The sequence below is a fragment of the Annulohypoxylon maeteangense genome, assembly GCF_022496945.1.
Source record: "Annulohypoxylon maeteangense strain CBS 123835 unplaced genomic scaffold GGS22scaffold_4, whole genome shotgun sequence".
Classification (NCBI taxonomy): Eukaryota; Fungi; Ascomycota; class Sordariomycetes; order Xylariales; family Hypoxylaceae; genus Annulohypoxylon; species Annulohypoxylon maeteangense.
The window spans coordinates 392931-406262 of record NW_025953251.1 but is presented as its reverse complement, the minus strand read 5'-3'; the positions used below and the strand labels follow the sequence as shown (position 1 = coordinate 406262).

The 13332-nt window shown below is 46.4% G+C and overlaps 5 protein-coding genes across 5 annotated transcripts; all 5 read right to left on the bottom strand.

Moving 5' to 3' along the window:
- Positions 1-30: 30 nt before the first annotated feature.
- Positions 31-2463, bottom strand: GGS22DRAFT_156375 (heterokaryon incompatibility protein-domain-containing protein). Its single transcript, XM_047960357.1, has 2 exons — positions 2053-2463; positions 31-1985 (listed from the first exon to the last, which is right to left on the bottom strand). Exons 1-2 carry the CDS (start codon positions 2333-2335, stop codon positions 730-732), a joined length of 1539 nt encoding a protein of 512 aa, XP_047821017.1. The 5' UTR covers positions 2336-2463; the 3' UTR covers positions 31-729.
- On the bottom strand, positions 197-661 carry GGS22DRAFT_186020 (uncharacterized protein; the record flags this gene model as incomplete). The annotated part of the gene is made up of 1 exon (XM_047964394.1): positions 197-661. The coding sequence occupies one exon, from the start codon at positions 659-661 to the stop codon at positions 197-199; it is 465 nt and encodes a 154-aa protein (XP_047821018.1).
- Positions 2464-3168: 705 nt separating the features above from the next.
- GGS22DRAFT_186018 (uncharacterized protein) lies at positions 3169-3684 on the bottom strand (the record flags this gene model as incomplete). The annotated part of the gene is made up of 2 exons (XM_047964393.1): positions 3169-3383; positions 3495-3684. 2 exons carry the CDS (start codon positions 3682-3684, stop codon positions 3169-3171), a joined length of 405 nt encoding a protein of 134 aa, XP_047821016.1.
- Positions 3685-6353: 2669 nt separating this feature from the next.
- Positions 6354-9068, bottom strand: GGS22DRAFT_198582 (alpha/beta-hydrolase; the record flags this gene model as incomplete). Its single annotated transcript, XM_047966154.1, has 4 exons — positions 8438-9068; positions 8004-8373; positions 7715-7949; positions 6354-7649 (listed from the first exon to the last, which is right to left on the bottom strand). The coding sequence occupies exons 1-4, from the start codon at positions 8553-8555 to the stop codon at positions 6354-6356; spliced, it is 2019 nt and encodes a 672-aa protein (XP_047821015.1). The 5' UTR covers positions 8556-9068.
- GGS22DRAFT_105843 (uncharacterized protein) lies at positions 8968-10952 on the bottom strand. Its single transcript, XM_047957803.1, has 4 exons — positions 10531-10952; positions 9977-10481; positions 9877-9923; positions 8968-9816 (listed from the first exon to the last, which is right to left on the bottom strand). Exons 1-4 carry the CDS (start codon positions 10733-10735, stop codon positions 9380-9382), a joined length of 1194 nt encoding a protein of 397 aa, XP_047821014.1. The 5' UTR covers positions 10736-10952; the 3' UTR covers positions 8968-9379.
- Positions 10953-13332: the final 2380 nt, after the last annotated feature.

Genomic DNA, 13332 nt, shown 5'->3' with positions numbered 1-13332 from the left:
TAATCCCAGAAGAAAGTCAATTTCAAATTTAACAGTCATGGTATCCATTCCAATGTTCTTACGAGTTGCTATAATTGAGAAATCGAAACTGGTTACATGTTGTGAAATCTAACCGTAGCCCCCTTTCTGAATGTGAACCCCCTTTGAATCCCTCCCGTACCTAGGTAGTATACAAATGAATGTTAGGATGCCTATTTCAGCGTGATGCGTCCCACTTATTGATATCCCAATCATCCCACCAAGTCTTCTTTCCGTCTGTTAAAGAACCAATGGCCTCAGAGTTCGATTCATGAAATTGACACTCCAAGAGGCCAGTTCTTCGATACTTACCATCCACCGCAGCCAATATAAGGAGCCAATACAATAATCGTGTACCGTTATGATCCGTTTTACATACTGGGATGCAAGTACCCTCGACATATTCTTCCGGTTTCTCTGCCTGATCTAATACATCGAAGAATACGACTTGGTCATTGTCTGGCGTAAAGCTGCCACGTAGCTGTGTCTTAGTTCCGTCGGTATATACTTCGAGAGACTTTTGATGCTTTATCCATCGGAAATATGAGAGGTGGCATTCGATGTCAAGTTCAGCGGATCGAAGGAGGCCAGTGGTGTCTCCACCAGGAGGTTCTGTCACAATTCTCTCATCAACCAGCCTCATCAGCGGTACTGCGCGCGTACCCCATTTGGGAATACATAATCGGACACAAGTGCCAGGAACTTCGGACGTCACCGAAGCCCAACTCCAGGATGGGCCACAGGATTCAATGCGTTAGCATCGAATAGGCCAGACATAATATTGGTCTCGCAATTGGCGCATTGCAAGCATTCCCAATATATCTGGTTTCGTGTAAAGTGAATGATACGATTAGTTAGGAACCTCTCTTGCACCACCCAGCCTCGAGTATGAAGGGGTGCGCTCTCGATTTCGTCGGCCCATATGGAGGCGTTCCAAGCGACCCAAGGTCCGTTTTCCCATGAAGGTCCCAGGTCCATTTTAATTATAAATGGATATAAAGACTTAACGTCGTCCATTCTGTCGTGAAATAGACCCCTATCTAATGATGGGTCAAACGATGGGGAGATCGCCGAAATGTTGCAAAATGAGTGACGATAAATATTGGCCATGCTACCGGCTTCTCGCTGCCAATCGCTATGTGAATCTTGGTAAATACATAGTGAGTCGATCCAGAGGTATCTATAACCTTGGTTGCGGACAAGAATAGCCGCGTCCCGAAAAGTAGGCGATAGTCTGCTCAAAGGGATGCCACTCCGAAGTTCATTTTCTGTTTCTTTGCAGAGCTTTTTGATTCTACCTGGGTCTCCCCAGCGATGGGAGAGTGTCCAATATTCATCATAACGTGTTTTATTGAAGGGAAGCCCTTTTAGAGCGTAACCAAATCCACATCTGGCGTCTATCCCATCCCTTAAGATGACCCAGTCTTCATGACCCGAATGCTTTCGTGTCAGATACAGGATTCGACTCGGAAAATAGTAATCGGCGTTTAGGATGGTTTCGAAGGCGTTGAAGGTAGCTTGAGAGGCGTCTAAAGTAGCTTGGGGTGTGCCGAGGTCAGTTTTAAAGGCGTCCAAAGTGGCTTTGCAGCTCTTGAAGGTATCTATGAACTCTGCTGTCTCAAACTTTCCCGACCTACAGCCCTCTAAGAAGCGTCCAAAGGAAAATAACATCTCTGTAGGGGTGTTTAAAGTATCCTTGTAGGCATTTAAGGTAACTTTAAGAGCATCTAGGGCGTTTCGGACGTTTCGGGCAGCATCCTCGGGGTCGCGATGTACCTTGCAGGAGTCGTGACTTTCTTGACAGGTTGATATCCAGCGGCCGACAGTTGCACAAAGCTTGTAAGGCTCCATGTAATAGCTGAGCTTGGGCAGGGGCTGAGTCGCAATAGGCCTTTGTGCGATGGAGTTTCCTTGGCCTTTGCTATCGGAAGACGGGGCATTCAGGGAACGCTGGGAACGCAGGCAGACTAGATCTCTAAGTATACACATTCGAAGAAAGTTATCGGCATAGGGAATAAGTTTAGCAATGCGTACCTGAAATTTGATAACTGGCGACTAATGAACTCTCAATTTGAAAAGTTACAAGGTTGAGGCCTGTTCTTGAAAATGCGATTGTAAACCGTTCTCCGAAGCTCTCTGCACTGGTCTCTCCAATCTGCCGGCGCGGGTTCCTCGACCAGATCCAGGTGCAGATCATACAGCCTAGGTTTTTACTCGTCACCAAGTTGTCGTAGCTTTGATGATGCTTCGCTTGCTTTTTATCTGTCTTGAGCACTGATATGCAAGTGTCGCATAATACTCCTTGGGTGTAGTCCATAATAGCGTGTGTATAGGAGTATGGCCTATATACGCCAGGAATGTGAAGGGTGTCGAGGTTTAGACTAGACGGGAAGCTCTGATATAGAGGGGAGGCTGTATAAAGGTGTCTCGAGTAATCAAGTTGGGTCACAAGCTTGTAATTTTCTAGAAGAGGTAGCGAGCCTTCATATATGCTATGTAATGGGGCTTTGTGCTAGGTGCATTATCCGCCCTATCATGCGACCTGCCGTTTTTCGGACAGTACCTATCATCGCGATTGTACGACAACGTTCGCCTCATTTCTACCTAGTACCTAGGTACTAGGTAGGTATTAATTCGTTTCGATTGGTGGGGCTTGTATGTTTCTATACTTGCGCTCCACCACCTACAACTATATTGCTGCTATGCTAAGCATTCTCTACGGCCTTCATAGCCAATATGGAAGCCCAATATAAAGCCCAATATAAAGCCTAATCACGCATAGCCCCTTAATAGTTATGTAGGTAGGCAGACTTGGGTATCTTAGGTACAAACTACTGCATCGGCTTGGTCCGATAACGATGTACCTAAGTGGTATATAGGTTTTATAGTTTTTTTTGGTAGGTATTTTATATATCTAATCTACCGCTATGCTAATTTCCATTGGGTATCCTCCATGATTTATAACAGGAAGAAAAGATGTTTTATATGATAGACCATTGCATGAGAAACATAATACATCGCCATAGTAGTTGAGAGTTCAACATAACAACATAAATTCGCAGGGCATGAAAATCATGGCCCGTATCCTCCATATAGCCCTTAAGATTGCCCTGGCCCTAGCATACCGAGGCCGAGTGGTGGACTGGCGTTCTAGGTGAACGCGGGGAAGGGGGTCGGAGGCCGCGTTGACAGGCCCGATGGAGTTGATACACTCGGGAGTGACTGATTAGAGCGGTTTCCAGAGGCGGAAGCTTCACGGGCAAGCATATATTCAATGCCAAGGTCCTCAAAGGACCCGAGCGGCGGCAAGGTGGGCTCGGGAAACCGGGGCAATTCCGGCTGCCAGACGGATCTGGCGTTGTCCCCTTTTCTGAGTTAGTAGGTTCATTGGTAATGATAGAAGGGAATAACGATAGCTGGGATTTGAACAACCGAGCAGCTTCGATTAAGCAGAGTTGGAGAAGACAGATACTTACTCGCAGGAAACTCTTCGCCCGGGTTAAGGAAGCGGTCAATGTCCCTCAACTCAAGCGCTTCTTCGGCGTCGAAGACGGAACCAGAAGATGCGCCGGACCGACTACGTCGACAATGAATAGTCGCAACCATGGTCGTCGCAACCAATGCCACGGCCGCGAATGAAAGGCAAACGATAATGGCCGTCGACATCTTGAAGGTACTTTAAAGTATAAGTATTCAGTTAAATGAACTTGATAATATTGTAGTCGGCAAGTAAGTGAGTGTGGTCAACTTAGTAGATGGTAGAGGAGTAGTGAGAGGTTTCGTAGATGTGTGAGAAGAGGAAGAGTTGTAGAGACAATTAAGAGAGAAACTCAAGAGCTTTTATGGAAAGAGATAGATGTGAGAGGGGAAAGAGAATGGGGTGTGCCTATGGGAAATGGACTACGTACTAGAGATACCTTCATGGTAAGTTGGGACGGAACATTGTCCCTCGTGGTCTCGATTGTATTCGATCAATGCTTCTATGATCATCTACGCTTAAACAGGAAATTACAGCTGAGCACACCATAGTTGAGTAACCATGAAGAGAGTTTGCAAACAGAAAGGCATTTATCGGATAATGTATCGAAGAACGGAGCGAAAAGGCTTGGGTTTGACACTCCCAGGTCACCACTCGAGATGTATGAGTAGAGAATACCTAAGCAGGTGCCTAGGCAATAGATAGGTTTGCGTCTAGGAGGAAAGGTTTGATAGACCTTGTGAAATCTGGTAGTATTAGGCTTCAGAGACCTTGTTGAATACCTACCTTGTACTTGGGCTTCACGTACGAATGGTCCATGATGCGAGATCTCTTGGAAGAAATTTACCTTGTGTTGATTCCATTGAAGACTTCAGTGGGGAATTCAATCATATAGACTAGTCAATCTAGTGGGTAAGGAAGAATAGGTACCTACGAGCACGTTTCTCGGTATTTCCATGGGCCAGTTCAGTACCTAATCTTCCCAATTTTAGAAGGAAGATGATACCAATAGGGTAAACCTCGCGAGCTAGAATGTGTTCTAGTGATTCTCTCTACCCCTACTTCTAGGCTAAACCCCCCAATAACTAAACCCATAATTAATGTGTTATTATCATAGATAATAATAATAATAGTTCATAATATTTTCGAGCTAGTCCCCGCGGGGCAAGAGCAATGGGAGTATTACCGACTATACTTCATCCAAAGTCTTGAACGAGTACCCAGTTTGATAAGCCCAACAGATTTCGGTGAACCTGTACTACAAGATAAGTTCGTTTGCCGAGATTGCCACCTCAAGATACCTCACATGCAGCGTAGTGGTTTGGTACAGCATGAGAAGGGATGAGCGAAGAGTTGTAGTCACTTAGTTAACATCGTCCGTCCTACGTCCATATCTCTGAGTCCCTTGGGAGCCTCTCATGCCCCACGGGGTACAGCAGGCATTCATGCAGCTACAATGTTTCCAAAGTTCGCAAGTTGGCCCAAGCAGGTCGAGGAAGAGGCAATCACCTTGACTTGGCGGTTGAGTTACATCATTTGAGGCAAGTGCTATTCAAACCAAGGCTGGCTTATGATGTCGTCGATGACTCAATGAGTGTTCGTAAGTCCATGGTGTCATGTTACAGGGAGAATTAATTGCCCTGGCAGGCACTGTGCAATATCAGATGAAGATTCGTTAGCAAATTCAGGTGCTAAACAATATGTGCTTACGTACTTCAGTTGTGTTCTGGTAGAGATTCTGTGTTGTATCATGCTCTCGTGGCTATGGAGTAGAGGTTATTGCCCCCCAAGAAAGAAATACTGCCATAATGAAAGATTATTCTAAGAAAATAGAGGATACTGAATTTTATCTAAATCAGTCAGAGATCTTTATCATGAAGCTTCGGAGGGGCAATAGCAAGAAATGTATAATATGAACGAATTAACTTAAATGAATCCACATACCTAGAAATGACAATATATTTCGAGTTCATTCGATATTGGCAATGATGAAATTAATGGGAAGATATCTATAGGGGATGTTGTCTAGTTGTTACCGTTGCTTTGCCCACCATTAATGGATGTCATTGTTATGTACAAGTGCTGGAAACAGGCTTGAAACTGACAGGATATCGTTCATAGCTTAATTAATTGAATAAAGATATGATTTTGAAAGATATATAATATAAAAAGTTACTCAATATCACCTATGTGCTTATTCTGATGATATCTAAGAGAATCACGACTTAACCAGGTGCCATAATTTTGCTCTTGGAATAATATGGTAACACTACTATCTTTCAGTCTATCTATTCTCAAATAGTGTGAACTGTACAGTCTTAAAAGATGCCAAAGGTGGTCAAGAAAAAAACACACGATGTCGTCCCCACGTCCCCCTGAGCCGCAATAGGGGTCGCCCGTCGTCAAAACAAAAACCGGTTAAAAACCGTGTATAATCCGGCTAAAATTCGGATTTACCGCTAGTTATAGCCATCTAGGAGTCTATTCAGACCCATAGATGCCAAAGGGGATCCAATGGAGTGCCCTTGAGGTTGCTGGCGACTATAATAGGCCTCGGCGCAGGTCCCGGATCAGATTTCCTATTTTCCCCACAACAAAGCCAGTTTCAATGGATTGATTGATAAAACACATAGAAACTGATCTATATCAAGAGCTTTATGCCTATTATAAGTTTCATTGAGAAAGAAATTGTCCTGGTAGAGATATTAGCAGAACCCACGAAACGGAAATATCACACAGTATTCGCACGGTATAAACACTGTACATACACTGTGCTACACGACGAAAGGGGCTTCAGGATGTTAATGAATATCAAGCAATACATTTTCAATTAAATTATCCAATACATCTAAGCTACCTACTGTAAATAATACCCCAACCCCAACCCCAGCCCCTCGCACTGCCTCCCCTCCACAAACGCGCCCTGGAACCCCGGCCACTGCAGCGTGCGCATAGTCATTCCCCCTTCGAACGTCGAAGCCTCCCACCTCCCCACACGCTCGATCTCCGCTAACGTGGTCTTGTACCCCCGGGCAGCGAGGAATTCAGGATCCGGGTTCGGGTCGAAGGTTCGTGCGAAAGCGGAGAATGTATCCACGACGAATTGCGCGAACGGCAGGTCGGAGGCGTCGCGCAGCGGTAGGCTTTGCCGGGCTAGGTTGCCGAAGACGAAGTACAGCTCGCCGGAGTGGCATTTGAGGTACTCCGCGCCGGGGTCGCCGTGGGGGTGGGTCGCGGTTTTCGGCGGCTCGCAGACGTCGAGGTTGGGCCAGCCGCGGGTTTGGTAGGTCCGGTTGAATTCGTAGTAGTAGATTGGCGGGAATCGCTTGTTTCTCAGCCCGGCGAATACGGTCGCTTGGTCGATGCAGCGGAAGATACCGTCTGTGGCGAGACGCGTGGCCATTTCGAATAACGCGAGGGTTTGGTTGGTGATGTTCGGGATGGGGAAGAGTGCTGTGGGAGGGACGGGAAGACCTTGCGAGGCGAGGTAGGCGGATTGGTTGGTGGTGGTGGGATAGCTGATGAATGGCGCGCCGTCGTCGCGGGTGGTGCCCATCATTATGTGGACGGGGAGGGTAGGTCCGTCGAGTTTGAGTTCGTTGGATGTGAGATATGTCCCATCGACGACCGGGTATCTCGCGATGGTGTTTAGATTCGCGAGTTCGTATGGCGATATAGCCCGCAAGCAGTCTACTTGAGATATCGCATTTGTGCAACCAGTTTCTTGCAGAATGGCATTTCCCACGACTTCCATTTCCTCGTCAATTGTGTAGTACTTGGAATACGTAGTGCCGTAGTTGATACCCCCGAGATTGCTCAGGGGTATGGCACCGGCAAACTTTCCAATGGACTTAGGGGAAGCTATCAAGGCACGAACGCTGCCCGCTCCGGCGGATTGTCCGAAGATAGTGATCCTATCCGGGTCACCGCCAAAGTCCTTTATATGATTTCTTACCCAGTCGAGGGCGTTAATTTGGTCGGCGAGCCCGAAGTTTCCATTGGTGACATTATCTTCCAATGCTAGGAACCCGAGAGTGCTAAGTCGATAATTGATGCTGACCACGACAACATCGCCCCTTGACGCTAGATTGCCTCCATCGAAGGTAGGATCGTTTCCTGTCCCTCCTGTAAAGGCGCCTCCGTGTATCCAAAACTTAGTAAATAGTCAATCATGTACCTATCCGAGAATGCGCTTCAAAATTAATGAGGACGACTTACCATGACTGGCTTCAGAGTCTCTGCAGTAGAATTGGGACCTGGGATATAGGCAGTCCAAATATTTAAGAAAAGACAATCCTCATCACCAACATTCCCGGCTTGAACACATTGAGACCCGTAATCAAGCGCGGAGGCCTCATTACCACTTCCAACGTATGGCTCAGAGTAAGTAAATCGTTCGGGTTGGGGTGCATATCGAATTCCTAGAAAGCGGAAACTGAAGCGATCACGAAATCTAGACAACCGTCAACATGTGCCTTTTGATATGGTAATTGTGGGTAGTTTCTACCCCGTCAATATTTCATTATTAGATTCCAGTGTAATTCGCCATCTCTCACTCGTATCCTGGAGCGTGGCGTTGGAGAACGGCGCTGATTGTGTACACACGACTGGTAACCTTGCATCTAACCTCGTCTGGAATACACGGCCGTCTTTGTCTATGGCTAGAGTAGATCCATTTTTAGATGCAATCCAGAATTGTGAAAAACCTGTTTTAAAGCTTGAATAATTCAAATAATTCAACATATTTTGAACGTTGCTGGTGTCCAACTCCGGCGACCAGAGCTTCTCCCCCGCAGTTTCACAGGCTTCACTGGCATCATTCAATGAAAACGCTTCTAGTAACAGAACCCCTGAATTGGAGGCTGATCCAGCAGCACCTAATTGGCATGTTAAATATATATATCTAGTATTATCTTAAATATTTCATAGAAAACGTCATACCTTGAAGATCATTATCAATTAACAACGTAATGCTAGAATTGAGTGTTTGTGGAGAAGGAATTGCGAAAACTCCAGCAACCAAAGCTGTAATAGACCATCGTAATAACATCGCGAACATAATTGAGGCCTTTCCAAGACCGTGATAGAGCGATTAAAGCGACAATTGTAGGGAGAGGACGTGGAACTGCCACCCAGCCATTTCCGCGCGGTTTAATAGTAAACATCATGACCTCACTCCCACCGGAATCCGGCTAGTCACGCACTTCCAGGCTTTGCTTCGTGCCTCTTTGCAGACAGGTCACATTTCGCCTGCATATTGATCTTGTTATAGTTGCGCTATAGGTGCATTGAAGCGTTGATTGGGTTCGCTAAGGCAAGGTGAAAGTGGAGGTAGGTATATACCTAGTATGCTGCGTAGGAATGAACCATAACCCCAATCACCTAAACGAGCTTAGAATCGATTTCCTAAGTCACGTTCATTTAGCCTGAATTGAAAGCGGACTTTGATCCAGTGACCGCGAAATGATATACCGAGCCGCAAATTTATGTAGGGCTAGGATTAGGGTAGGAACATAATCCATTGATCCTTCAACCCGGATACCGACAATTGGCCCTTGATAAATTGCCGCAATAGGACTTGAGCATCGTCAACGAGTTATGCGTGATATTTACTCGATTCAAAGACGTGATGAAGGAAGTTCCTAGCCACGGCAATCTATGCGTCAGTCATGAGTCGTCGCTGATAAAGCGGTGGACGAATTCGAGTTTACGGCCGCTAGAAGACGTGATAAATAGACCAAGTAATTCCGTGACTCGAGAGTTGCGGTGAGACCTTAAAGTGAGATAAAATCAAAAGTTTTCATTCGCTAATTGGGGTATATACGTGTTAGCCATAATGTGAACAAGTAAATTCCAAAACAAGTACATCAATATACATTCGCCTCATACATCCACGCTCCTTTGGGACCTGTCTTCTCTCGTTGTGTGAGAATGCCATTCGGAGACACCCAACAGGTCATACTCGTCGTCGTGACTCGCGTTCAACGTCGTATCAGCGTAGCTCGTCATATGGTTGCCCCGGCCAGCCGGGTTGCCATGTCCTCCGATGGTATTATTTGCTCGTGCCCAATGCCCGCCCGACTTCTTAGTGTCGCCGGAAGACTGGGTATAGTCAGGTTTCCGTACGAAAGACGGCCAGGTCATGACTTTCGTACTCTGATGACTGCTCCAACCCGTCCAGTCCCTGACGTGCGAGCACGCCAACTTCCAAAGGGGTGCTAGGGTTGCGACGCAAGCGCAGATGAGTCCCGTTTGAACTTCGAAAATCGACAAGGTGAAACTGATACCGGCCCACCATGGTCTGTCGGTGGTTCCAACCACTGTAAGTACTGAGTTAGCTATCTCTATTCGCAAAGGTTATATGGGTGGTTGCTACATACAATTAAATGTCGCAATTCCCCAACGAGCAACAGCTATCGCCCAGGAACTGTAATCACTAATGTCAGTAATAGCGCACCAAGGGATAGTTCATAGACGTACATAAAGCCGCAACTCAGAACCAAGCTCAACCCGATCTTCTGTCGCGTAGTCGCCACTTGCAATTTCCATATCATCGTAAGCGGTAAGATGGCGATGATTAGATCACTAGCCATGCTGCAAGCTCCGTAGAAAGTAGCCGCGATAGTGCTATTGATGCAAACTCCCGGGATTTCCGGGTGCCACTTCTTGCTGATCGGATGGCAACCAAGAAACTCGGTCATCATATTGCAGAATAGATAGCCCACGCAGAAGAACAGAGTACCGTAACATGTCCATCTAAACCTCTTGTATACGCCGAATAGTTGGATATACATGATGAGTAGCGCGGACTTGAAGCCGCACAGGCCGAGTGCATAAAACTCGGATGTGATCCCGATCCACAGATAATAACGCGAATTGAGTTCCGTGTTGTATTGCCATATATGTAAGCCCATTCCGTTATATGTCGCGATGGCCATGAGGACGGAGTGGGCGATGCTAACGAGCATCGTCAGAGCCACAATATCTATCGTAAATCAGCATCGCCATGGTGTGGACGCGCGCGAGGGACATACAATCATCAATCGTGTACTTCTTAGCCTTCAGTATGTAAATTCGGGTGTAGAAGCGCAACATGACGAAGAAGAATGTGACGAACGGCATGGCGACCGCCGTGCGCCAAACGTATAACCCATTTTCGGCAGGTAAGTGGTCCGGTGGCGTTCCGTTAAAAACTCCTGTGGGTGATGCGCGCTCGATAAGTGCCGGTATGTAAGTCATATCGAGGTGGCATATGAGTCTCAGCCCTACCCATTGGGAAATGACGCCAGCACCATAGATATCTGTTAATAGACACAAGAAGCGAAGGAGTTGATGACAATGACAATGGTGATGATGATGATGATGATGATGAAGCAGAAGAGAATTGGGTAAAGTTCTTACGCCCGGTAGACTGATAAATCCAGACGGCTAAGGTGTGGGATATCGGGATCCTGCTGACTCATTGCGATCCTGCTCGGACAGAGTGGATGTTCATGAATCCTGCGTTTCCCTCCCATGCTCCATTTATCAAAAAGCCACGCGATGAGGTTTGTGATGTAGGTAGTGCCTAGTGCTTACGTGCCTCGTTAGGGCTGAGACGCTGAGCAGGGCCCTTCGACCTATCAAAAGGCTTAGTGATGTATTACGCATCTATGCTGGACAGGACGTAAAAATTTATCCATAAGGGAAATTAACCCAGCAAGAAGAGACTTCGACACCGAGATCGAAAGGTCGAGAAAACACAATTGCGTAGCATCGTGCTAAATCCATTTGGTAGGGAATGGACTTTTTGCAATCGCATTTCTTCATCAGACGTCGTGTTGAGGACATTAATAGATGGCTATAAATAGAGCCTAACTAGGTACCTGGACACTGGGTACTTAGCGGCCTGGCAACCTGGCAGCCTGGTAGCCTAGTAGGCTTGTAGGGTTGGAATATGCCGTTGGTGACTAAAGCTTTGCTTCTGAGGTTGCATCCAGGGGTATTAATGCATGGGATCGTAATATGTGGTGGCAAGGCAAGGGAATTGACAAATTGTAGATCGACCCTATCGAATTACTTGAGATGTAATAAGATGATGTAAATGATCGAGATCACTCAAGCTTTTATCAATGATATTATATATTGACTATTGTCGAGATTTATGATAAGATATTTTGACGTCAAGTTATATCTATGTATTTCTTAGAGGAAGGAAATAGGAAACAGGAAATACGGAAAGACGTTTGGGGAAATGTAACGTTCAACTGCCTTCACCGGCTGTTGAAGAGAATTAGACTCTGAATGTCTTAGCCACATTCACTAGTCGCGGTGAAACTGTCTTAGTGCCGACGGGAAGATGCGTGTGGCTATGTCTAATATTCGTAGATGTGCCAGGTTTGGTAAGTGCGTCATTAGCGGCTTGGAAGGAAAGAAGTACTTCGTATGAAGCAGGCAAGCGGCGTCGACACAATACCTAGTAAATCCAAAATCCAAAATCAAGTCTTGTTTTGACTTCAACTTCAACCATTTCATCGTTCATGCATAACGACAGGCTTGCTGTGTTAGCTCAAAGACTCCTTTCGAATCACCCTTCACGTCGAAGCCGCTTTGCAAATATGTGACCACCACTTGCTGGTACTTCTCTCTCCTATCTTTACAGCCCTTGGTTTTTCGACGTGTCGCACAACATGTCGCCTGTGGATCGCGCACATTTGTGAACCCGCACTTCTCGAGTCCGGTCGCTTGCAGCTGAAGACCTTGTTGAAAACTATATGAGTGTAGGGAAAAGCAAAAGAAAGAAAAGAAAGAAGGGGGGTTGGAGAGGGGGCGAGTGGGGGACGATAACCTACCAATCTCGAGCAGGACTTCGCGCAGCGAGTAGTTATCGCGTACTTTGTTAGACAATTGCGTCGGTCGCCCCTTTCAGTCTAGATGACGGCAGATGTCGCGCGTAGGGTATATGTCCGACTATCCCTATGAGAAATAGGCCTCTGGTCGACTAAACTGATAGCCCACGACCCATGGCTCAGACCTTTCGACGTAGGTACAGATTCTTCCTTTTCATATATCTTCGGAGGAAAAAACAAAATATATTTGCTTTGGAATCTCTTATGCGCCCAATTTACGAGCTGCAGGTATGGTTTGCATCGATAGTTGCAGCGCGAGGGCGAACCTCTGCTTTAGCGAGGGGTTGCGAACCCGATCCAAAAATGTGATAGAGGCTTTTGGGCTGTTCCTCAAAGCCTTCTGGGACAGGAAACATGGACGCCACTCGATTGAATTGCACCTGCCACGCCCGACCCTAGCATGGCCGAGTCCTAAATACGCCCTCTTTTAACTGATATAGAAGCTTGGCTAAGTACTTAGCTTGTCGTCGAGATCATGCGTTCGCGAATCTATATCCACCGATACGGGAGGTTTGGGAGCCTAAGAGTAGTGGGTATTTCATTAGGATAGGCTTGGAACCCTATTTCAAGATTTCAAAAATTTGCTCGACCAGGACAATAGAATACAGTGCGTAGTACGCTTCTTCGTTACGTTCAAGTTCGAGTATTCTCAGCAGAGCTGTTCTATGATCGTCACCAGTGGTAGCCTAGCATCGACTTCGAACCCTAACGTCCGCGAATTCATATCCTATCCTAGATGTCTCAAGCGCTGGAGGACTAAGCCACGATGCACCACAGTTTGATGTTATCGTGGATTCGCTTATTGACTCGCTAAATCCACGCACAAGCACGATTGCCTCAATGCGCTTCCTATATGCGATATCGCTTGGCTGGGAGATCATATCTCGCCATCTAACAAGTCCGTCTATACGTGGACGTGACTTGGTCCATCGCAGGCATTGTGGTAGG